Genomic DNA, 20,102 nt, shown 5'->3' with positions numbered 1-20,102 from the left:
CCTGGAAGCGCTGACCATGCATCTGCATGAATGGCTAAGGGCTGGATGCGAAGCGCGCTCTGTTGACCGGGCAACGGCGGCACTCGGGTGTGCTGCGCATTTGAGACGGGGAGCGCACTGATCACAGCGGGCAGATCGCTCCTCCTCGACCCCGTCCCGGCGCTTAACCGACTGGGGGAAGGCTGAGCAGGTCCCGTGGGACTCGATATGTCTGCGAGTAACTGTGGGCTGCATATGTGCACATTTACCACTTTCAACTCGCTGTCTGCCTGTGCAGAGCGTACGTGCACGGGCCTAGTTTTTACAGAAGCCACGCGCCGTATGTGACATAGTGTATGTGGGCACTGGGGAGTGGGCACGTTTACTATGCGGCGCGCTCGACCGATCTGTGTCGATCTTATGTGCGCGAGCCCTGTGTGCAGGGCTGTGCTTACATGTGGAGATGGGCACTGAGGAGTGGGCATCGTCACTGCATTTATAGCACCATCGGCCGTGGCCGGACGAGCGTGCACGGGTTTTGTTTTTACAGAAACCACATGACGCGTGTGACATAGTAATTGAGGGCACTGAGGGGTGGGCAAGCTTTCTATGCAGTGCGCGCGATCGACTTGAGTTGCTTTTATGGGCGCGAGCCCTGTGTGAAGGGCTGTGCTTATATGTGGAGATGGGCACTGAGCAGTGGGCATCGTCACTACATTTATAGCACCATCGGCCGTGGCCGGGACACCAGAAATTACACCTTTTTCGGGAAATATCTGGGTAGCCGTGATAACGGTTTTTGTGTGCAGGCAAGCGGGCAACCGTACAGGCTTGCGCATTGCAAAAAACGCTGAAACAGTCACAATCTCTGGAACTGAAACAGCGGCGCGCTTAGGTGAGAGCCCGGCCACAGCGGAACTCGTACACCGGCGCTTCGATGAAGCAGCCATCATGTGTAGTGCCGACGCAGCGTCATGCAGCATGCATAGATGGCTTTCCTAGGATGGCTTCGGGGCTCCCGGCCTCACCGTAATCCTCTGCCGCGGTCCCCGTGGCGCGGGGCGACGGCCGGTAGAGCGAAAACGGGGGTCTCGAGCTGCGTTGCTGAAGCTGTTGTGATAACGGCTTTTGTGTGCAGGCAAGCGGGCAACTGTGCAGGCTTGCGCGTTGCAGAAAACGCTGTGACAGTCACAATTCCTGGAACTGAAACAGCGGCGCGCTTGGGTGAGAGCTCGGCCACAGCGGAACTCGTACACCTGCGCTTCGATGAAGCAGCCATCGTTAGTAGTGCCGACGCAGCGTCACACAGCAGGCTTTAGATGGCAACACCGCTTTTGCCGCCGTCCAGCAGAGGGCGGACAAAGGTGCGTCGCTATCACCTGTTCCACCGGCGGAAGTGACTGGTAGTTCCTGTTTTTAGCATCATCAGTGTGGAGAATGCTAGTGAGACAGACGAACGAGTTCGCGCTGAATATGGAGCGTTCCAAGCCTTCGCCACCTCTTCGTGAAGCTCAGGAAGAAATGAGGCGGGCTTTGAGAAGTACGCTCATCCGAAAGGGAAATACCATCCAGCCGGGAACGAGAGGGGGGGCGCTGGTGCAAATATATTTTACGGCGCCTCAGCGCAGCGGAGACTGCAGGCTCAGAGAAAAAGGCCAGGCGAGTCCTCAGAGTCACCATGGCAACAGCTCGCAGTGGGGGCATCCGCCGTCAGCGAGCGCGACCGCTGCATGATCTTCACCCAGGCAGGAGACACAGATGACGTACCGGTCTCCCTCGCTGAGTGGGGCTCTGACGAGCCGCAGGAAGGCATCTTAAAAAAGACGTGAGCTCTTTTACGAGTGTGTGTCGCAGGGCGAACACACACACACACATAAAGAACAGCTGGATATAACAGAATTGAAAGGATATAGGCGCCGGATAGCGCAGCAGGAACGGCAGTGGAAGGCGGCGATGCCAGCAGCTTCAGAATGGCTCGTCCTGCTGATGTGCTTTCTCAGACGGCGCTTGCTTCCTCCGTGATCCAGCGATGCGTGAGCTTCGCTGAAGAGATGAAAAATCAGGTGAGTCAGCCTTTTCGAGCTCCTTTTATAGGTTGGGCCACACCCGTTTCGGCGGGAAGTGGCAAGAAGAGCGCGAAGCGCCCTTATTGGTCTGATGTTGCATCAGCCCGCGCTCGATAGGCTGTGCAGTTGCCGCAGAACAAGCCAATGAGCGAACGAGCCGTCTCGCCTATGGCTGTGTACTGCTGCAAATGCGCTTTACAAAAATACAAAATTAAGGATAATTTTTTGCTTCAGTATTTCGTGAAAAGAGACTTTTCCCGTAGCGTCTTAGCTAAGACGCAGTACGAGAGAGCTCTCGTAAGAGAACTAAATTTACTGTATAACGTGCAATGTCATGGAATTTGTCAAAATGAATTAATCAAAAGTAGGGTATTACACTTGAATCAAATCGTGATATGGAATATATCTGTGAATATTAACCCACAAAATTACTATTTAAATATGAACCCTGCATGTTCTGCGTTTCTCTGTGAATGAATGAAGACAGGCGTTTTTGTTTACAACACACATACTGAAGTGTGCGCGTGGTTTCAGTGTTGTTTTACTAAATGAGGACATAAATATATGAACATCTCCAGAACTCCTCTGAGAGTCACTTCACGTCCATTTTACCATTCATTTGAGAAAAACTAGCATCCTATTATATACACACAGAAAAGTAAAGGTATTCATGGCAACCCGTCAAAATAAAAATCTGGTTTAACTTGAAGTTAGACATTGTGCCAGAAATGTTTTGCAGTAGAATGTACATATTACTACTACTAAAATTAAAACTTACTTTTTATGGAATAATCACACAAAATTCTTTGCATGTTGGAATAATAAAAAAAAAGTTTTTTATTTTCAGTAATTAAAAGATGAATGAAATTAATGTTTTATGCTTTAATTTGATAACCAGAAAAATTTAAATACACAACACAGAATTTCTGAGGAGGAAAAATTTTCAAAAGGCTATTTTAAGAATGAATTTTAATAAATTAATTTGTTTTTATGCATTCAAATAATTAGACATGCGTAACAATAAAACATGGTGGGAAAGTATAAACATAATTTTTGTTAAACGTTTAATAAATTGATGTGACATTTCATGATTTTAATTAATATCGACATGCTTTTTGATTCATAATATTTAATTTAGCCATTAAAAATTAGTAAAGAAAAATTAAAACTGAAAAGAACGTAATAAAAAAAAATAAAGCTTCTACACATCATATAATCAACCAAGCTGATTTTATAAGTAACATGAAGTTACTTATTAAAATCCTTTAATTTCAATGGTTATTCAAACAATGAACTGATTATAGAAATGAGCAAATAACTAATTATTTGAAATAAATAAAACTGCATTTACAATGGTTTGGTTAAACCCTGAACAATTTTTTTTTTCCCCTTTCCTTTTCATAAACAGCTTTCAAAGCTCTGCAGGGGGAAGCAGTTCGTCTGGCATGTAAAATTGTCCCATTTGAGGCCTTCCAAATTGCAAGGGAATGGGTGCAGTATCAGATTTGCACACCTATAGGTACTGGAAATACAACATGTGAGTACTGTTAGTAGACTTTCACATGCTAGGTAATCTTTCATCTGCCAAAAGTTTGGTAAGTTGGCAGTTTTTCTCATTCTATATTGATCTCATTCTATGCTGTACTATCTCATTTATTTTCATCTTTCTCATTCTATGGTATTGTGAAGAATACGCTTCAGTGTATTGAAAACATTTTTTCATTGCAAAGATTACCCCAAAAAATGCCAGATATCAAACTTTGACCAAAAACCAGTTGGGTTATTTTACCCCCAAAAATGCTAGAATTTGTAAAAATCATAACTTCATTGGAATTTAATGAAGTTTGGTGACTTTTGCAGCACTTGCTATGTGACAATAAAAAACAAATTGTGGACTTTATTTGAAAAAGCTAAACAGTCTTTACATGTTTATGGTCAAAAATGAACAGCATAGGAAATTAATTGGAAATACAAAAAATATTTGCTATATTTTTATTGAATTTAGGTGTTTAAATTATCTTCTAGAGATGTAATTATCAAAATCTCACGATAAGATAATACGAATAATATCCAATATGAAGTCCACAGTATGATATAATTGCAATTTTTATTATTTTAAACAATTTATTTACATTTTTAAGTTAAATGATTCTATCTAATTCACTTTGAGAGTTAAAAATGAAGAGCTCCATCCTCCATCCTTATCTCAGAAAACATAAGTCAGAAAAAAAGTCAGTGAATTGGCTTGTACCAGAACTTTATAGGGGACTCGGTCCTCTTTTTATTTATGGAATACTTTTTCAATCTAAATTACATACCTCGATAAAACAATCTTTTTATACAAAATTAACGATTCAGCGCATCAGATATAAATACAGAGCCATTTCACCTCTGGCGTTTAGCAGCATACGAGATTTTGCGATGTTACTCCTTGATATGAAAAGCAATCTCGTGATATTAGTATAAGTTGTGTTTGTGGTAAAACTTTTGTTCTGTCTTTTATATTGCATGTGGTGTTAGTTTGCGTTTCATTTTGGAACGCATATAAAGTCTGACGCATTTTGTGTTGGACTGTTATCTAGGGATGCACCGAAATGAAAATTCTTTGGCCGAAGCCAAACAAAATGAAACACTGGGCTGAAGGCTGAATACTAAACACCGTATTCTAAATTTTTCTAATTTCACCCCATGTAGGCTTATTTTGCCTTTTTTACCACCATTGCATCAATTAAATTGACAAAATGTGCTTTTTACCGTTTTTTCTTGCTTTTTCAAACAAAAAAAAATCTATTACAAAACAAAAATGTTAAAATATTTACTTAACACAAAAAAAAAATTTGTACATTTTAGCAGACATTATACCAACAAGGCACAATTTAGCTTAAAATTTATAGTAAATATTGATAACACTGTTTTGGCCATTTTTGAGACTTCAGGCATCAAAAAGTTTATTTCACTAATTTTATTCATATATATTTTTATTATATATTGATATATTTTAAATGTTTATTTCATTTAATTTTGATGTTTATAACTGACAACTAAGGAAAATCCCAAATTCAGTATCTCAGAAAATTATAACATTGTGAAAAGGTTCAATATTGAAGACACCTGGTGCCACACTCTAATCAGCTAATTAACTCAAAACACCTGCAAAGCCTTTAAATGGTCTCTCAGTCTACGTATTTCTGAGTTGTCCAAAAGACGACCATTGACACCTTGCACAAGGAGGGCAAGACACAAAAGGTCATTGCGAAAGAGGCTGGCTGTTCACAGAGCTCTGTGTCCAAGCACATTAATAGAAAGGTGAAGGGAAGGAAAAGATGTGGTAGAAAAAAAGTGTACTAGCAATAGGGATAACCGCACTCTGGAGAGGATTGTGATACAAAACCCATTCACTGCAGCTGGAGTCAGTGCTTCAAGAACCACTACGCACAGACGTATGCAAGACATGGGTTTCAGCTGTCGGATTCCTTGAGTCAAGCCACTCTTGAACAACTGACAGCATCAGAAGCGTCTCGCTTCAAAAAGGTCTGGACTGCTGCTGAGTTGTCCAAAGTTATGTTCTCTGATAAAAGTAAATTTTGCATTTCCTTTGGATATCAGGGTCCCATTGTCTGGAGGAATAGAGGAGAGGCACACAATCCACGTTGCTTGAGGTCCAGTGTAAAGTTTCCACAGTCAGTGATGGTTTGTGGTGCCATGCCATCTGCTGGTGTTGGTCCACTGTGTTTTCTGAGGTCCAAGGTCAACACATACCAGGAAGTTTTAGAGCACTTCATGCTTCCTGCTGCTGACCAACTTTATGGAGATGCAGATTTCATTTTCCAAGTATGTCTTGACTCCCAACATGACATGGGGAATAATGTATATCTTTCGAGTGTTATGGGTAATGTTAAGACTGTCCTTTATCTGTGTACCAAATTTCATAAATGGATGGATGACCAAGATGTTGGCGCGTCCACACGCAGCGGCTTCTCTCTGTCCCGACAGAACGGTGTTTTTGTGTTTTTTGTCTTGTGAGTCGCAGTGTTTTTGTACGTCGTCATCGCGTCTACCTGTATGTAAGCGCGCATACAGTTGCGAGTTTCTGCCTAATGTCGGCAGAACCGCATTTTTACAGTTAAACTCCGAGCACCCGGAACAGCTGCGGGATCTCGGTCTGCTACGGAGGCCTACACCATCACCAACCCCCACTACTGCATCTCGCCCACAGCGGAGGCGCCACAAGCGGTGTAAGAGGAAGCAGAAGAGGGGTAAGCCTGGAGGTACCTGGGCTAGGCTAACGGCTAACCCACACAAGCCATATATCGCCACCATCGTACTGGCTAACATACGCTCGTTGGAAAATAAACTGGACTACATTCGATTACTATGTTCAACTCAGAGGACTGTAAGAGACTGTTGTGTTTTTGTGTTCACGGAAACATGGCTTAGCAACAGCGTTCCAGACGGCGCTATTCAGCTCGACCAGCTGATGGCTATCGAGGGGACAGAGCTCTCGACGGGCTTTGTGTTTACATCAATGACTTACAGTCCGATGCTGTTGTGATCTGCAAACACTGCTCACCCCTGGTGGAGTTTATGATTATTAAGTGCCGGCTGTTCTATCTGCCGAGGGAATATACTGCTATACTGCTCATTTCGGTTTACATTCCCCCGATCAACAGCAACAGGAAACAACGCACTTAATGAACTATACCAGCACATCAGTGAGCAGCAGACAGCACACCCCAATGCTTTTCTCATCGTAGCTGGGGGTTTCAACCATGCTGACTTAAAGAGTGTGTTTCCAAAAATACACCAACACATTAACTTTCCAACACAAGGTAATAACAATTTGGACTTTGTTTACACCACACAGAGAGGAGATTACAAAGCCCTCCCCCTCCCCCACCTCGGAGCCTCAGATCACATCACTGTCATGCTAATGCCTGCATACAGACTGCTCATTAAAGTTGCCAAACCAGTTCACAAACAGATTAAAGTGTGGCTAGAAGTATCATCAGAGTTTCTTAAAGACTTGCTTCAACACAACTGACTGGGACATGTTTAAGCAGGCTGCCACATGCAATAACACCACTGACCTCCATGAGTACTCAGAGACTGTCACTGCCATCATAAACAAGTGTATTGATGTAACAGTCACAAAAACCATCACTGTCCGGGCCAATCAGAAGCCATGGATAACAGGGGAGGTGTACAGACTCCTGAAGATGCTGAACGCTGCCTTCAGAGCTGGAGATGAGGTGGGCCTGAGAACAGCCAGGGCCAACCTGTCCCGCGGCATCAGAGAGGCTAAGAGACAGCACTCCAGGAGGATAGCCCATCAATTCAGCAACAACAGAGACACTAGGAACCTGTGGCAGGGGATACAGACCATTACGGACTACAAGCCCCCACCACGGACGTGTGACAGCAACATCTCTCTGCTGAACGAGCTGAACACCTTCTTCGCTCGCTTTGAGCAACAAAACAGCACCACTGCACAGAAGACTCCACCTCCTCCTGGCGACCAGGTGATGACGCTGACCCCAGACAGTGTGAGGAGATCCTTCAGCAGGATCAATGCATGCAAAGCTCCGGGTCCTGACAACATCCCTGGGCATGTACTGAGAGACTGTGCAGCAGAACTCACTGATGTCTTCACAGACATTTTCAACATCTCACTGAGTCAGGCTGTTGTTCCCACATGTTTCAAAACTACCACCATCATTCCAGTTCCGAAGAAGCCATCTCCATCCTGCTTCAATGACTACCGTCCTGTTGCACTTACTCCCATCCTCATGAAGTGCTTTGAACGGCTAGTCATGCACCAAATCAAGTCTGCCCCCCCCCCCTCCCTGGACCCCTTCCAGTTTGCATATCGGTCCAACCGGTCAACCTATGATGCCATCCCCACTGCCGTCCAATCAGCACTCACACATCTGGACAAAAAGCACTCATATGTCAGAATGCTGTTCATAGATTTCAGTTCTGCATTCAACACAATCATCCCTCAACAGCTCATTTACAAACTGGTCCAGCTGGGGCTCAACACTTCGCTGTGCATCTGGCTGTTGGACTTTCTGACTGGAAGACCTCAGGCAGTACGGGTCGGCAGCAACACATCCTGCACCAACACATCACCCCCCCCCCCACTAATATACGATGACATGCACCAGTCACTTTGTGTGACCAGTCACTTCTACTGTTAATGTTATCTGTATGCACCGGGGGTCTGAGAGTAACGCAATTTCGATTCTCTGTATGTATGTACTGTACATGTGGAAGAATTGACAATAAAGCAGACTTGACTTGATAACCGTTCGGCTAGTGGTTGTATGGGCTGCCATACACTCAAGAGCAGAACAAGAACAAGAAAAGTTTTAAGTAGAAATAAATGGTCCATAATTACAATTAAAAACAGTACAATTAATAATTACAATATAATAGTTAAAATACAAGCTATATTGCATAATATAGTTTCCTTGTAACAGTAAACTATGCTGACCTTTACCTCTTCAGAAGCCATAAGATTTACCATTAAAATGCAGAATGTTATCCAACACTTGTCCTACACAATTTCACTGTGTGGTTGCATTTATAATTTGGAAATTAAGGTTTGACTCCTTGGGGAAAAAGATTTAAGCTTGACTCCCATGCTGAACTGAACACATTGCTATTCACAAGATAATGAACAATGTTTGTTTGTAAATAATATGTCTATTCATTCATGCTGCAGTAATTCAGGCAAAAGGGAGCCTCAACTAAGTATTGAGTGCTTTACATGCTCATACTTTTCATTTTCATACTTTTTAGTTGGCCAATATTTCTAAAAATCCTTTCTTTGTATTGGTCTTAAGTTATATTCTAATTTTCTGATATACTGAATTAGCGATTTTCCTTAGTTGTCAGATATAATCATCAAAATTAAATGAATTAAACGTTTGAAATATATCAGTCTGGGTGAAATGAAAGAATATAATAAACAAGTTTCACTTTTTGAATGGAATTAGTGAAATCAAATTTTCTTATGATATTCTAATTATGTGACCAGCACCTGTATGTGTATATGTAAAATGGAATAGTTTTTTAAATAACTGAAAGTACACCCTTAACATCAGTCTATAAGCATTATAATATTATAAATAAGTATTATTAATGATAGAACTTTAGTAATTAGAATTAAAACTTGATAATCATGTTTAAATGCATATTAGTCATTTAAAATGAACAATTTAACTGGACTGGTGGTCGTGCTTTTTTGGTCATTCAGTTTTTCTTTAAAAACAAATGGGACAAAATAACAAAAATACTAATAAGATAATGATATGAATTTGACTAATAAGAACATTATAAAATGCACTAAGGATTAATGAGCTACTGGATTTATGAATATTAATCAGGTTGTGTGCGTTTGCTCAAACTGATTGGGTGAAATCAATACAGGGATGATAATAGGTGAACACAAGCCAATGAGTGTATTGTCACACACCTAGTGATGATATGAAGCTCTTAATTTCCCAAGTGTATGATATAGCTTTCATTCTTCAGGTCATTCATATTCATGAAAAAAAAAATCAGTTTGAATAAGGAAAGCGTTAGCCATAATATCCTTTCAATGTTAAATTAGCCACAGTCATTGAATGCTTTTGTGCTGCACTTTATTTGTGACATTTAGTTTTATTTGTTTATTAGAATTTGAAAGATAACAAAATAGTTTGATATGTAAAGATCTCAGATTTTAGTCCTTGAAAATAAAAAAAGTGGTGTTTAAAGTCCTGAAATGTCATTTTGCAGTTTCTATATGAACCCTGACACACACATGCATGTATACATTTCAGAAAAATTTTGTTCATATATTAAATATATTAATATATAATAGAAATTATATGAAAATATAGACATGTAAATGCATTTAAATATTTTCAAAATATATATACCGTTTGTGTATTTATATATACATAATAAATGTACACCGTACACACATACATATTATGTAAGCAAAACTTTTATTTTAGATGCAGTAAATCACGATTAATAGTTTGACAGCACTAGTTTAAATATATTTTTAAAAAGTACACTTTTTGCCCGGAAGACTTATCATTTCATATCGTCATGTGACCATGATAATATTGAGACTATTTGCTATCGCAACATGCAAGCACTACAGAAGCAAGAAAGGTAGCAAGCATCAGACCAACTGCCAAAATTAGTTACTTAAAGGCATTTTAATGTGATTGTAGTCAAAATGGCCAAAAAATCATAAATATACTGGTATAATATAATTTACTGATTTAGTGCTGTTAACAAATTGATGTAATGTCTTCAGTGTGAGGTGGCGATGACATGCTCTAAGTTTGGCATCTATGTCAAAGCTTTGTAGACCCTCAGATGCAGTTTGTCATCACTGCATCAAATTAATGAAATCGCTGATATGAAATCATAACTTTTTGTTTCGTAAGTTGTGTAACAATACACCAGTGTGTTTTAAAGTATGTCTGACTCCCAACATGACATGGGGAATAATGGATATCGTTTCGAGTGTTATGGTTAATGTTAAGACTGTCCTTTATCTGTGTACCAAATTTCATAACTTTTCTGCTAGTGGTTGTATGGGCTGCCATACACTCGAGCAGAACAAGAACATGAGAAGTTTTAAGTAGAAATAAATGGTCCATAATTACAATTAAAAACAGTACAATTAATAATTACAATATAATAATAGTTAAAATACAAGTTATATTGCATAATATAGTTTCCTTGTACCAGTAAACTATGCAGACCTTTACCTCTTCAGAAGCCATAAGATTTACCATTAAAATGCAGAATGTTATCCAACACTTGTCCTACACAATTTCACTATGTGGTTGCATTTATAATTTGGGAATTAAGGTTTGACTGCTTGTGGAAAAAGATTTAAGTTTGACTCCCATGCTGAACTGAACACATTGTCATTCACAAGATAATGAACAAAATGTTTGTTTGTAAATGATGTCTATTCATTTTTATTCATGGACTTAATAATTGATATTTTCACAAATAAAACACCATTGCAATAAAAACTAAGCTTCACCAATGCTGACTACCACAGACAACAATCGACAGATGGTAGTCAACATAATGCTGTAAATTGTGTTTCTGGGACATGTTTTACCCTGGAATGTTCTTTTTAAAACTGCTTAATTAGTATTGTTATCTACTGAAGCTAAAACAGAGAAGGGTTTCTGTCTCTGTCTCTGTCAGCGGTTCAGTGGGATGCCATGACTTTCTTCACAGAAAGTGTGTTTGGACAGCTCTTCAAAATTCTTGAAAAGGAGGTAAGACAACCAGGTTCTCTCATGTTACAGTGGTGAGGGATTTAAAGAGGTATCTTGTCACTGAGATGTGTCTTTTTTTTCCTCCTCCCATTGCTGTAGAAAATTCCCATAGATGAGGGTATGGAGCTGCTGCAGATGGTTGTACACTATGAGACAAGAGATCCTGTCATTCTGTCCTGTGTTCTTACCATCATATCCACTCTCTTTCCCTTCGTTATACACCAACCACACTTTCTGCCTCAAGTACTCTTTAAGGTGAGGTATATAATCATAGTCATATGAAGATGTGAATAAATGTCTAGTCACATTTACTGTTGCTCAGTGAAATTTTACAGGCAAAATTTTGTCACTCCAATTGGAATCCACTCAATTGGGACTTTCGTGTGTGAGAACAATTTATTATTTTTTATTTATTTTTATTATTTTTATATTTTTTTTATTATTTTCAATCCCTGCTGACCAATTGAAAGCAGCTTGATTGGAAAGTGAAGTTCTTAATACATCACTAAACTATTGACAATGGGTTTTGCTAATGTGTCTACTAGGGGTGTAACGGTACGCAAAAATCACGGTTCGGTACGTACCTCGGTTTTAAAGGCCCGGTTCGGTTCATTTTCGGTACAGTAAGGGAAAGAAATGCAAACATTAAACTGCAGGTTGTTTATTACTATAAACTTTTTTTTTTACAATTTGTTTACACTTTTTTAAAATACTTTTTAATAAAATATATATAAAATAAAAATGGTTTGAGTCCTACCTATCAGATAGGTCCTTCAAAGTATCTTGGAGAGGTGAGGTGTCCAAGTCACAACATCTAACTATTGGGGTGCCTCAGGGCTCAGTTCTTGGACCACTTCTCTGTCTACATGGCATCATTAGGTTCTGTCATTCAGAAACATGGCTTTTCATACCACTGCTATGCTGATGACAATCAACTCTACCTCTCATTCCATCCTGATGATCCAACGGTTGCTATTCGCATCTCAGCTTGTCTAACAGACATTTCTTCCTGGATGATGGACCATCACCTTCAACTCAACCTTGCCAAGACAGAACTACTTGTGATTCCAGCAAACCCATCGTTTCATCACAATTTCACCATCAAGTTCACATCAACCATAACTCCTTCAAAAACAGCTAGAAGCCTTGGAGTTATGATTGATGATCAGCTGACTTTCTCAGACCACATTGCTAAAACTGTCCGATCCTGCAGATTTGCTTTATTCAACATCAATAAGATCAAGCCCTTTCTTTCGAAACATGCAGCACAACTCCTTGTTCAAGCTCTTGTTCTGTCCAGGCTGGACTATTGCAATGCCCTCTTGGCAGGTCTTCCAGCCAATTCTATCAAACTTTTACAATTAATTCAGAACGCGGCAGCAAGATTAATTTTTAATGAGCCAAAAAGAATACACGTCACACCTCTGTTTATCAATTTGCACTGGCTTCCAATAGCTGCTCGCATAAAATTCAAGGCATTAATGTTTGCCTACAAAACTACCACTGGCTCTGCACCCATTTACCTAAATTTGTTACTTCAGACTTATGTGCCCTCTAGAAGCTTGCGTTCTGCAAGTGAACGTCGCTTGATTGTGCCATCCCAAAGAAGCACAGTCACTTTTACGGACTTTTTAATTAAATGTTCCCTCCTGGTGGAATGACCTCCCCAACTCAATCAGAGCAGCTGAGTCCTTAGCCATCTTCAAAAATCGGCTGAAAACACATTTCTTCCATCTTTATTTGACCCTCTAACTTTAACACTCTCTTTTCTAATTCTATTCTTTAAAAAAAATCTACCTACCTTTTTAATCTTTTTGTATTCTATTTTCTTTTCATTTATTATGCAATTGTATGTGTGTGCAGTGCAGCATTACCAATCCCAGCTTGTAGGCCTGCTCATATTTAATACATATAACTTTTCCAAAGTGTAAAATGCAGCATCAACAGTTTCAGTTTTTAGACCTGCTCAGATTTCGTTATTGCGTTGGACCGATCGGAATTAAGAGCAAAGGTCTGTTTAAATGCCAACGGGAGCTGCGTTTGAATTACAATAGTTTTTTTTCCTAGTTGTAGTGATGTTCACACTTGCGTGATGCCTTTTGAAAACATTAGGCCGGTGACGCACTGGCATATTGCACCTGTCAAACATAGACTATTTTGCCGTATCAGTAGGCTTTATATTTATGCTCAACATGAAGTATAGATATTGTTGTCGTGAAGACAAGATCCTGGTCTGTTGGTGGCCTCCCTCTATGTCACCTACAAAAGGAGTAGCAGCGCACCAGTGCCGCGTCAGGTACGATTCTGGTGTGTAAAGACACAGAAAACGCGAAGCAGCCGTCACGCAACTGACACGCAGCAGAAACGCCACGCTCACGCCACGCAGCCAGTGTGTCACCGGCCTTAGAATCAGCTGCAGGGCGGGATTTGCCCTGAACGCGGAGACTTCCGCCACTTAATATGTTCGTTTGAAAACACGAAAATGTACCTATGTTCCGCATACAAGATATTGCATTCGGTCATTCGGTACACACATGCACCATGTACCGAAACGGTCCGGTACGAATACACGTACCATTACACCCCTAGTGTCTACACCTAAGTGCATCTAAAACAATATCTAACCACTGATTTAGGGTGTCAAATAAATTTTAGACTGATCATTTTTTAACTGTTGCAGCTATAAATTGCTTCTCTAATCTTCTAGATCTTCTAGTATTAGTATTATGCTCTTACGTGTTCAAATCTGGATTCTCTCCCCTCTCCCCATAATTTTCTGTTCTTGCTCTGCTATTGTATTTATAAAAAGAACCCTGAAACTTGTTTGATGAATTGCATTTTTTTTACTTATTAGCAGCCTGTATGTTATTACTTAGTGCATAATAGATGTGCTAAAATCCTATCATCATCAAATATCTTTTTTCACTTACATTTAGATATTTCCTTCCATCACATTTGAATTGGTTGAAGAATGCAAGGTAAGGTGCCCATACTTATAAAATTCATGTGATTCTCTAATCAAACAGTCTTGTTGATGTTCTGTGCATGTGTTCAGGCACATCGATCACGAGCTGTTAAGAATCTCAGAAGACATGCCTGTTCTTCCATCATTAGAATATGTCGAGATTATTCAGATTTTATGCTGGTATGTTGAAGCAAACATACATCTATAATACAGTTCTTTACAATGCATAGCATGATGTTTCATTTTAATTATGTTCCTAAAGAAACCGGTTATATTATCATTCTCTTCTAGGATGCTAATGATAACAGATTATTTTTCTTGCATTGTAGCCGTGTTTTGACATGATGTATGAGCATGTGAAAAGGTTGTTCTCCAATGAGCTGCTGCTGACACAAATGGAGAAGTGTGCTCTTATGGAAGCCCTGATATTAATCAGCAATCAGTTTAAAGACTATAACAAGCAAAAAGCCTTTCTGAAAGAACTCATGGCACCTGTTACTGCACAGTGGCTGTCAGAGGAGATGAAGAGGTATGAATGGATATTGTTGCCCAGACAGGTGTTTACTGAATTGTTTTTTAACAGATATTTAACATGATAATGATATGAAGTCACTGATGTTTAGTTTATGTGCATGCATCTGAGGCTGTGTGATGCATTAAACTTCTTTTTATTGTATGTTGTGTAGTGTGTTATTGGACCCTGCTAACTTCTTGGCATATGTTGGTGCTGATCAGGTGATCAGTGATGCTGACACAGAGGATCAGATGGGTATCAACAGGTCAAGGGTAGCGGTCACCACTTCTCAAATGAATGCATGCAGTCTGTGTTTGCATACCTGTTGGATTTTGTCATAAATTTAATCAGTTTTGCTTTTGACTTTAATGGCAGGTTAGTTTTTGTGTGAACACCATACTTGGGGTTGTAAAGCGTGCTCGTTGGCCTGCTAATCCTGTGGAGGCAAAAGCAGGAGGCTTTGTGGTCAGCACAACCTCTGATGGGGCTCCTATCTACAGAAACCCTTGTGCGGAGCACCTGCAGGCCTTGCTGCCTAACCTTTTTGCTCTCATCAGGTAAATTAGGTCATATCCTAAAAAAAGACATTTGATATGGAATAGTATATGTAGAGAAAAATCACGGATCGTGTACAGGTATATGCTGTGCTGTTCTATGTACTTTTTTCCCCACTATTGTGACAATGTTTGGAATAGTTTGATGTTTTTCATCCTTTCAGGACCCAAAATAGCTTGTTCTTGCCAGAGAATATCAACCGGCTTAGCAAGACTTTTACAAGGGCCTATGATATTATGGATATGGAGAAGAATTTTGCTTTAGGTTGGTTTCTCATTTGTCCTTTCTTTTTATGAACACCATCGAGTGTCATGTATTTTTATAGTGCTTTAAACAATATAGATTGTCGAAGCAGCTTCACAGAATTAAATGGGAAAATAAGGGTGATATTGCAGATTTCATCAATTATGAAACCGATTCAATTTCACCTTTTAAGCAGCTCTATGGAAGGCAGGAGTGTCATTATCTAGCTCAATTCAGTTCATAATTTGTTTTCATCTGATAGTGTCAGTGCAGTTAAATCAACATTGCCTTTAAAACACCAGACTCTTGGTATCTTAAAGAAATAACTCTTGATGTTTCCTACAGGAATTCCTCAACCACTTCTAGATGCCTGTGACTCTTCAGCATACAGAAACATTGCTGAACGCATGCAAGGCTTCTTCTCCTCACTCTATGATAACTGGTTGGAGCAATCAAGTTTAATAATTGATTTTTATTTAGTTTTTTTGTTTAATAGAAAAATTCCTGATACTAATTACCCTTTTCTTTTATGTATTTTTTTTTAAAGTTTCCACGTGCTAGGGAATGCAGGTCCCTGCATGCAGCAAGACTTTTATGCAATAGAAGGCTTGGCAGAGCAGATTGTTGGTTCTGCATTTACCCATCTAGACAGTGTTCCAGACCACAGGCTCCGCCCCTTAGTTCATATCCTTTATATAATGTTTTTTTTTCTTTTAACTATTAACTAAACATACTTATAAATCGATAACATTTGTTATAATATGGGTTCCTGAACCTAATATCTTTATTATTACTTCAAAATGATCTAATGATTAGTGGTGGCATGAACATAATTGGATGGCACAGGATTAGTTTGAAAATATTTACAGTGATACTTCCTATCAAATGTGGAGAATACTTATTGCAGCTACCACACATAACTTAATTTCAGTATATTTTGTGTGATTCTCACGTGACTCTCCTTTAAATTCATCCTAATGGCTTATAAGCCTTCATCCAAAAAAGAAAATTTTCATTATTTACTCACCCTTACATTTTTCCAAACCTAATTTTTCCAAACCTAATGCAGATATACAAATACTATGGAAGCCTAGGGCTACCAGCCACTGTACAAATGGTATTTTGTGGCACTATTCTGATGTAGGTCTATACCCAGGTGTATAAACACAAGAATTGTTTTATGTATGTTTGCGTGTATATTAATGCATATATACTGTTGAGCCAAAACATCATGACCACCTGTCTAGTAAGGTGTTATGTGGAATATACACCCAATTTGTTGTTTGTCCTCCTCTGGACCACTGCTGGTAGGTTCTCACAGAAGTACCCTATAAGTCTCGGACATTAGGGATGGGCGATACAACTTGCATTGTTTTCAATACAATATGATACTTTTAAAGTCCAGTATCGTCAATATCAATGTCGATACCAATACCATACTTATAAACTGAACTTTTACAATAACTGAACTTTTTTTTAGCAATATACAATAAAATAGTATATAAGTGCATCATTCATTTATCCACATTGTTGTAGGAGCTATTTCATTTAGTTTACTCTTAAAAGTAACTATAAAACATTTACTTAAATGAAGTTGTTATTCAGGCATGAATCCATCTTTATTCATTTGTGAGTAGTTCATTCGTTTACTAATTATTAGCTTACGTTAAAGTAAGTTTTAATTTGGGTAATTAGTACATGATTATTTGGGTAACCCTTATTATAAAGCTTTATAGTCACCTTGATTAATGATTATGGAAGTGACATCACTGTCATTAGATTTGGATTCTTGTGGTTGTTGACTCTTAACTCATGAATGATGTGCTGTAATGTGCAGTTTTCCTTAATGTCTTTCACGTCTGTTCATGAAGCAGCTGGTGATGTCCTGTCCTCGTGATTATTATGACAGCCTCCTCAATCCTTTGCTGGGCCCACTGTTTACCTATTTGCTGCAGGTAACCTTAACATCACATACAACATCTGGAAGTACGCGTTTAACAAACCAGAGTATGTTTTTTTTTTCTTTATGCTTCATTTTTAAAATGCCTCCCTCAAATGCTCAGTCATACATTTATTACTACAGTGTAAGTTGTGTTTTTAAATTGTGTTATCTGAATCAGATTTACAATTTGATTCATAGAAACAAAGAAAAATATGCTATCTTAAGAAATCTAGAAAAAAATGCATACATTGTCATTGCAGACAGACTGGATAATGATAAGATCAGATCTCTGTGTGGAGCACTGGCTTTTGTCAGACTTTTTGTGCAAACAAAAATTGCACTGGATTATTACAGTTAATGGCAAAATGAATGTTTGAAAATGAAAACTGATATTTCCTACTGACACATTTTAGTAAAAGTTGCACACCAAACAGACAGAGCTCAGTGAAATAAGAGTGCAATAAAACAGACCAAAAAAATGATAGTTGGACAGTAAACCGACAGGGGGCACAACTTTAAATTTCATCTTAACCTACTTAAAGTATTATTAATTCAGTCATTTTTTCATATATATATATATATATATATATATATATATATATATATATCACTGCAATATCTAGAGGTAATCTATAACAATTTGAACTAAAATTAATTTCATCATGTTTAATTTATTTGAAAAATATATTTTGTAGTGTCAGGTACATCATGAACTTATTATTTTTGAGGAGTCATGGTTGAAGGAGGGGAGGGGCTCTTATGCTTGTTATGTGACACACAGCAGCCACAATACCACTGTATAATTGATTTAGGCTTATGTCCCTACTGAAAAACAAAGCAATAAAACTATCATAAATTTTTAATGGTTTCAACTACAAATACCATTACAAACATTATAAACCAACTTTTAACCATTAAAACCATAAAAAAAAGTTTTTTTGTAGTGCGTTTTGGGATATTTCCCATTAGGATTTATTGGTTTTAACCCTTTGGAGTCGATTCACGTGTATACGCATTATGAGGCATTTTCTCCTGATAACCCCAAAAAGAACTTAAATTACACTTTCAGTTTTGATCTTACAGATAAGAGCAATACATCAATCGAATCTGTAAAGGGTCTACTTTTATTTGTATACAGACATAACAACAAAACTTTGTGTATTTCTAAAATAGACAACAAACAAGGTGTGCTGTCTGTAGCCTTGGTCTGCGGTGATCTTCATTTAGAAATGCGTCATTAAAATGAACTGTAACTCGGTGAATACTCAACGAAGAGACATGAGAGAAATATCTATAGAAAGCTTGACATGTCTACTTTTAAACTAAACAAGTGCTACAGAAAACTAATATTCTGTGATGAAGTAATCCATATGAAAACAATGCGATGTCCGTTTTTCACGTCTCCCTTCATTATCTATAATGCTACCACGGCGCGCTATTTAGATTATAATGTTTCACTTGAAGCTCGCGGCTTGTAAACGCCCATACAGAAAACAAAGCAGCGAGACTGTTCTTTAAGTTTTTTTATTTTACTACTTGCTTCGCGCTGAGAGGAATAAGACATAATTCACCCCAAAAAGATGTGCTGAGGATTACCTCAGGATTTGCGTTTTGGATTTCCTCAGAAAAAAAGAATGAAGCGCTTTATTCAGTAGAGATCATAAACATGAGTAAGGCCCAATCCCAATTCTACCCCTAAGCCCTTCCCCTTTCCTCGATTCTCTTTTGGTTGGAGAGGTAGGGATAAGATAGCCCTTTAGACAAAGATTTTTCGGGACCATACTTCAAATGAAGGTGTATGAATTATCTCGGCAACATGGCTGCTACAGCGAACAAAAAGACACATAAATGTAAGTTTTTTTTGGCATAAATAAAGTTTTTAACGAAAAGTAATCATTTGTTTTGTTACATTCAATTGTGAGTTCATATTAACGGTCATGTTACTCAAAGAAAGAAATGTTCGCTAATATTTGCTAACGTCGTTTCCTTAAAGACTGCTTGATAGTGCCACAGCATATGTCTGATCAGGGTGATAACTGCCGTAGACATTGATGGGGGCTAATACCCCCAATAATTAGAAATCGCTAAACCATTTTCTCAAATATTGCCTATTCGAGAGAGAAAGAGAGCAAGAGAGAGAAAGAGAAATGGAAGTTGCATGTATTCACGTCTGTGCGTTTATCCTCTTAGAGCGAGTTTACTTAAAAACAGCGATTGTATTCTCTCTTCGATGGAAAATATAATGTAGCGATTCAGTATTTAAACTGTATTTAATAAAAGTCGTGGGGCAGTGTTGACAAGTTTATTTTATCCTGGATGTGTGAGTTGCACGATTTCTGATATGTGTGTTTGTCAGTAAGCAGCTCATTAATACAGAACGATAATTAAAGGCTCTAATGCACACCAGTATATGTGTATATTGTAAGAGCTAGACGACGAATGAATGATGACGTGTGACAGCATAGTAGTGGTGTCCCAATCCTTAGGGGACTATTTTCTCCCCTACCCTTTGACACTCTGTTTCAAGGGACAAGGG

At 38.8% G+C, this 20,102-nt stretch overlaps 1 protein-coding gene across 2 annotated transcripts in view; it reads left to right on the top strand.

The window, feature by feature from the left end:
* LOC132157448 (exportin-5) overlaps nucleotides 1-20,102 on the top strand; it is a 175,564-nt gene that overhangs the window by 64,001 nt on the left and 91,461 nt on the right. For both annotated transcript variants that reach the window (XM_059566807.1, XM_059566806.1), the window contains exons 14-25: nucleotides 3,454-3,582; nucleotides 11,274-11,347; nucleotides 11,447-11,602; nucleotides 14,284-14,325; nucleotides 14,403-14,492; nucleotides 14,642-14,841; nucleotides 14,999-15,098; nucleotides 15,202-15,383; nucleotides 15,545-15,645; nucleotides 15,970-16,066; nucleotides 16,172-16,308; nucleotides 17,482-17,579. In XM_059566807.1, the coding sequence (XP_059422790.1) occupies nucleotides 3,454-3,582; nucleotides 11,274-11,347; nucleotides 11,447-11,602; nucleotides 14,284-14,325; nucleotides 14,403-14,492; nucleotides 14,642-14,841; nucleotides 14,999-15,098; nucleotides 15,202-15,383; nucleotides 15,545-15,645; nucleotides 15,970-16,066; nucleotides 16,172-16,308; nucleotides 17,482-17,579 (1,406 nt within the window). The remainder of the gene's footprint in view (nucleotides 1-3,453; nucleotides 3,583-11,273; nucleotides 11,348-11,446; nucleotides 11,603-14,283; nucleotides 14,326-14,402; nucleotides 14,493-14,641; nucleotides 14,842-14,998; nucleotides 15,099-15,201; nucleotides 15,384-15,544; nucleotides 15,646-15,969; nucleotides 16,067-16,171; nucleotides 16,309-17,481; nucleotides 17,580-20,102) is intronic.

The sequence above is a fragment of the Carassius carassius genome, chromosome 14, assembly GCF_963082965.1.
Source record: "Carassius carassius chromosome 14, fCarCar2.1, whole genome shotgun sequence".
In the NCBI taxonomy this organism is placed as follows: Eukaryota; Metazoa; Chordata; class Actinopteri; order Cypriniformes; family Cyprinidae; genus Carassius; species Carassius carassius.
Note: the sequence above shows the minus strand (reverse complement) of the source record. Positions and strands in the feature narration are given on the sequence as shown.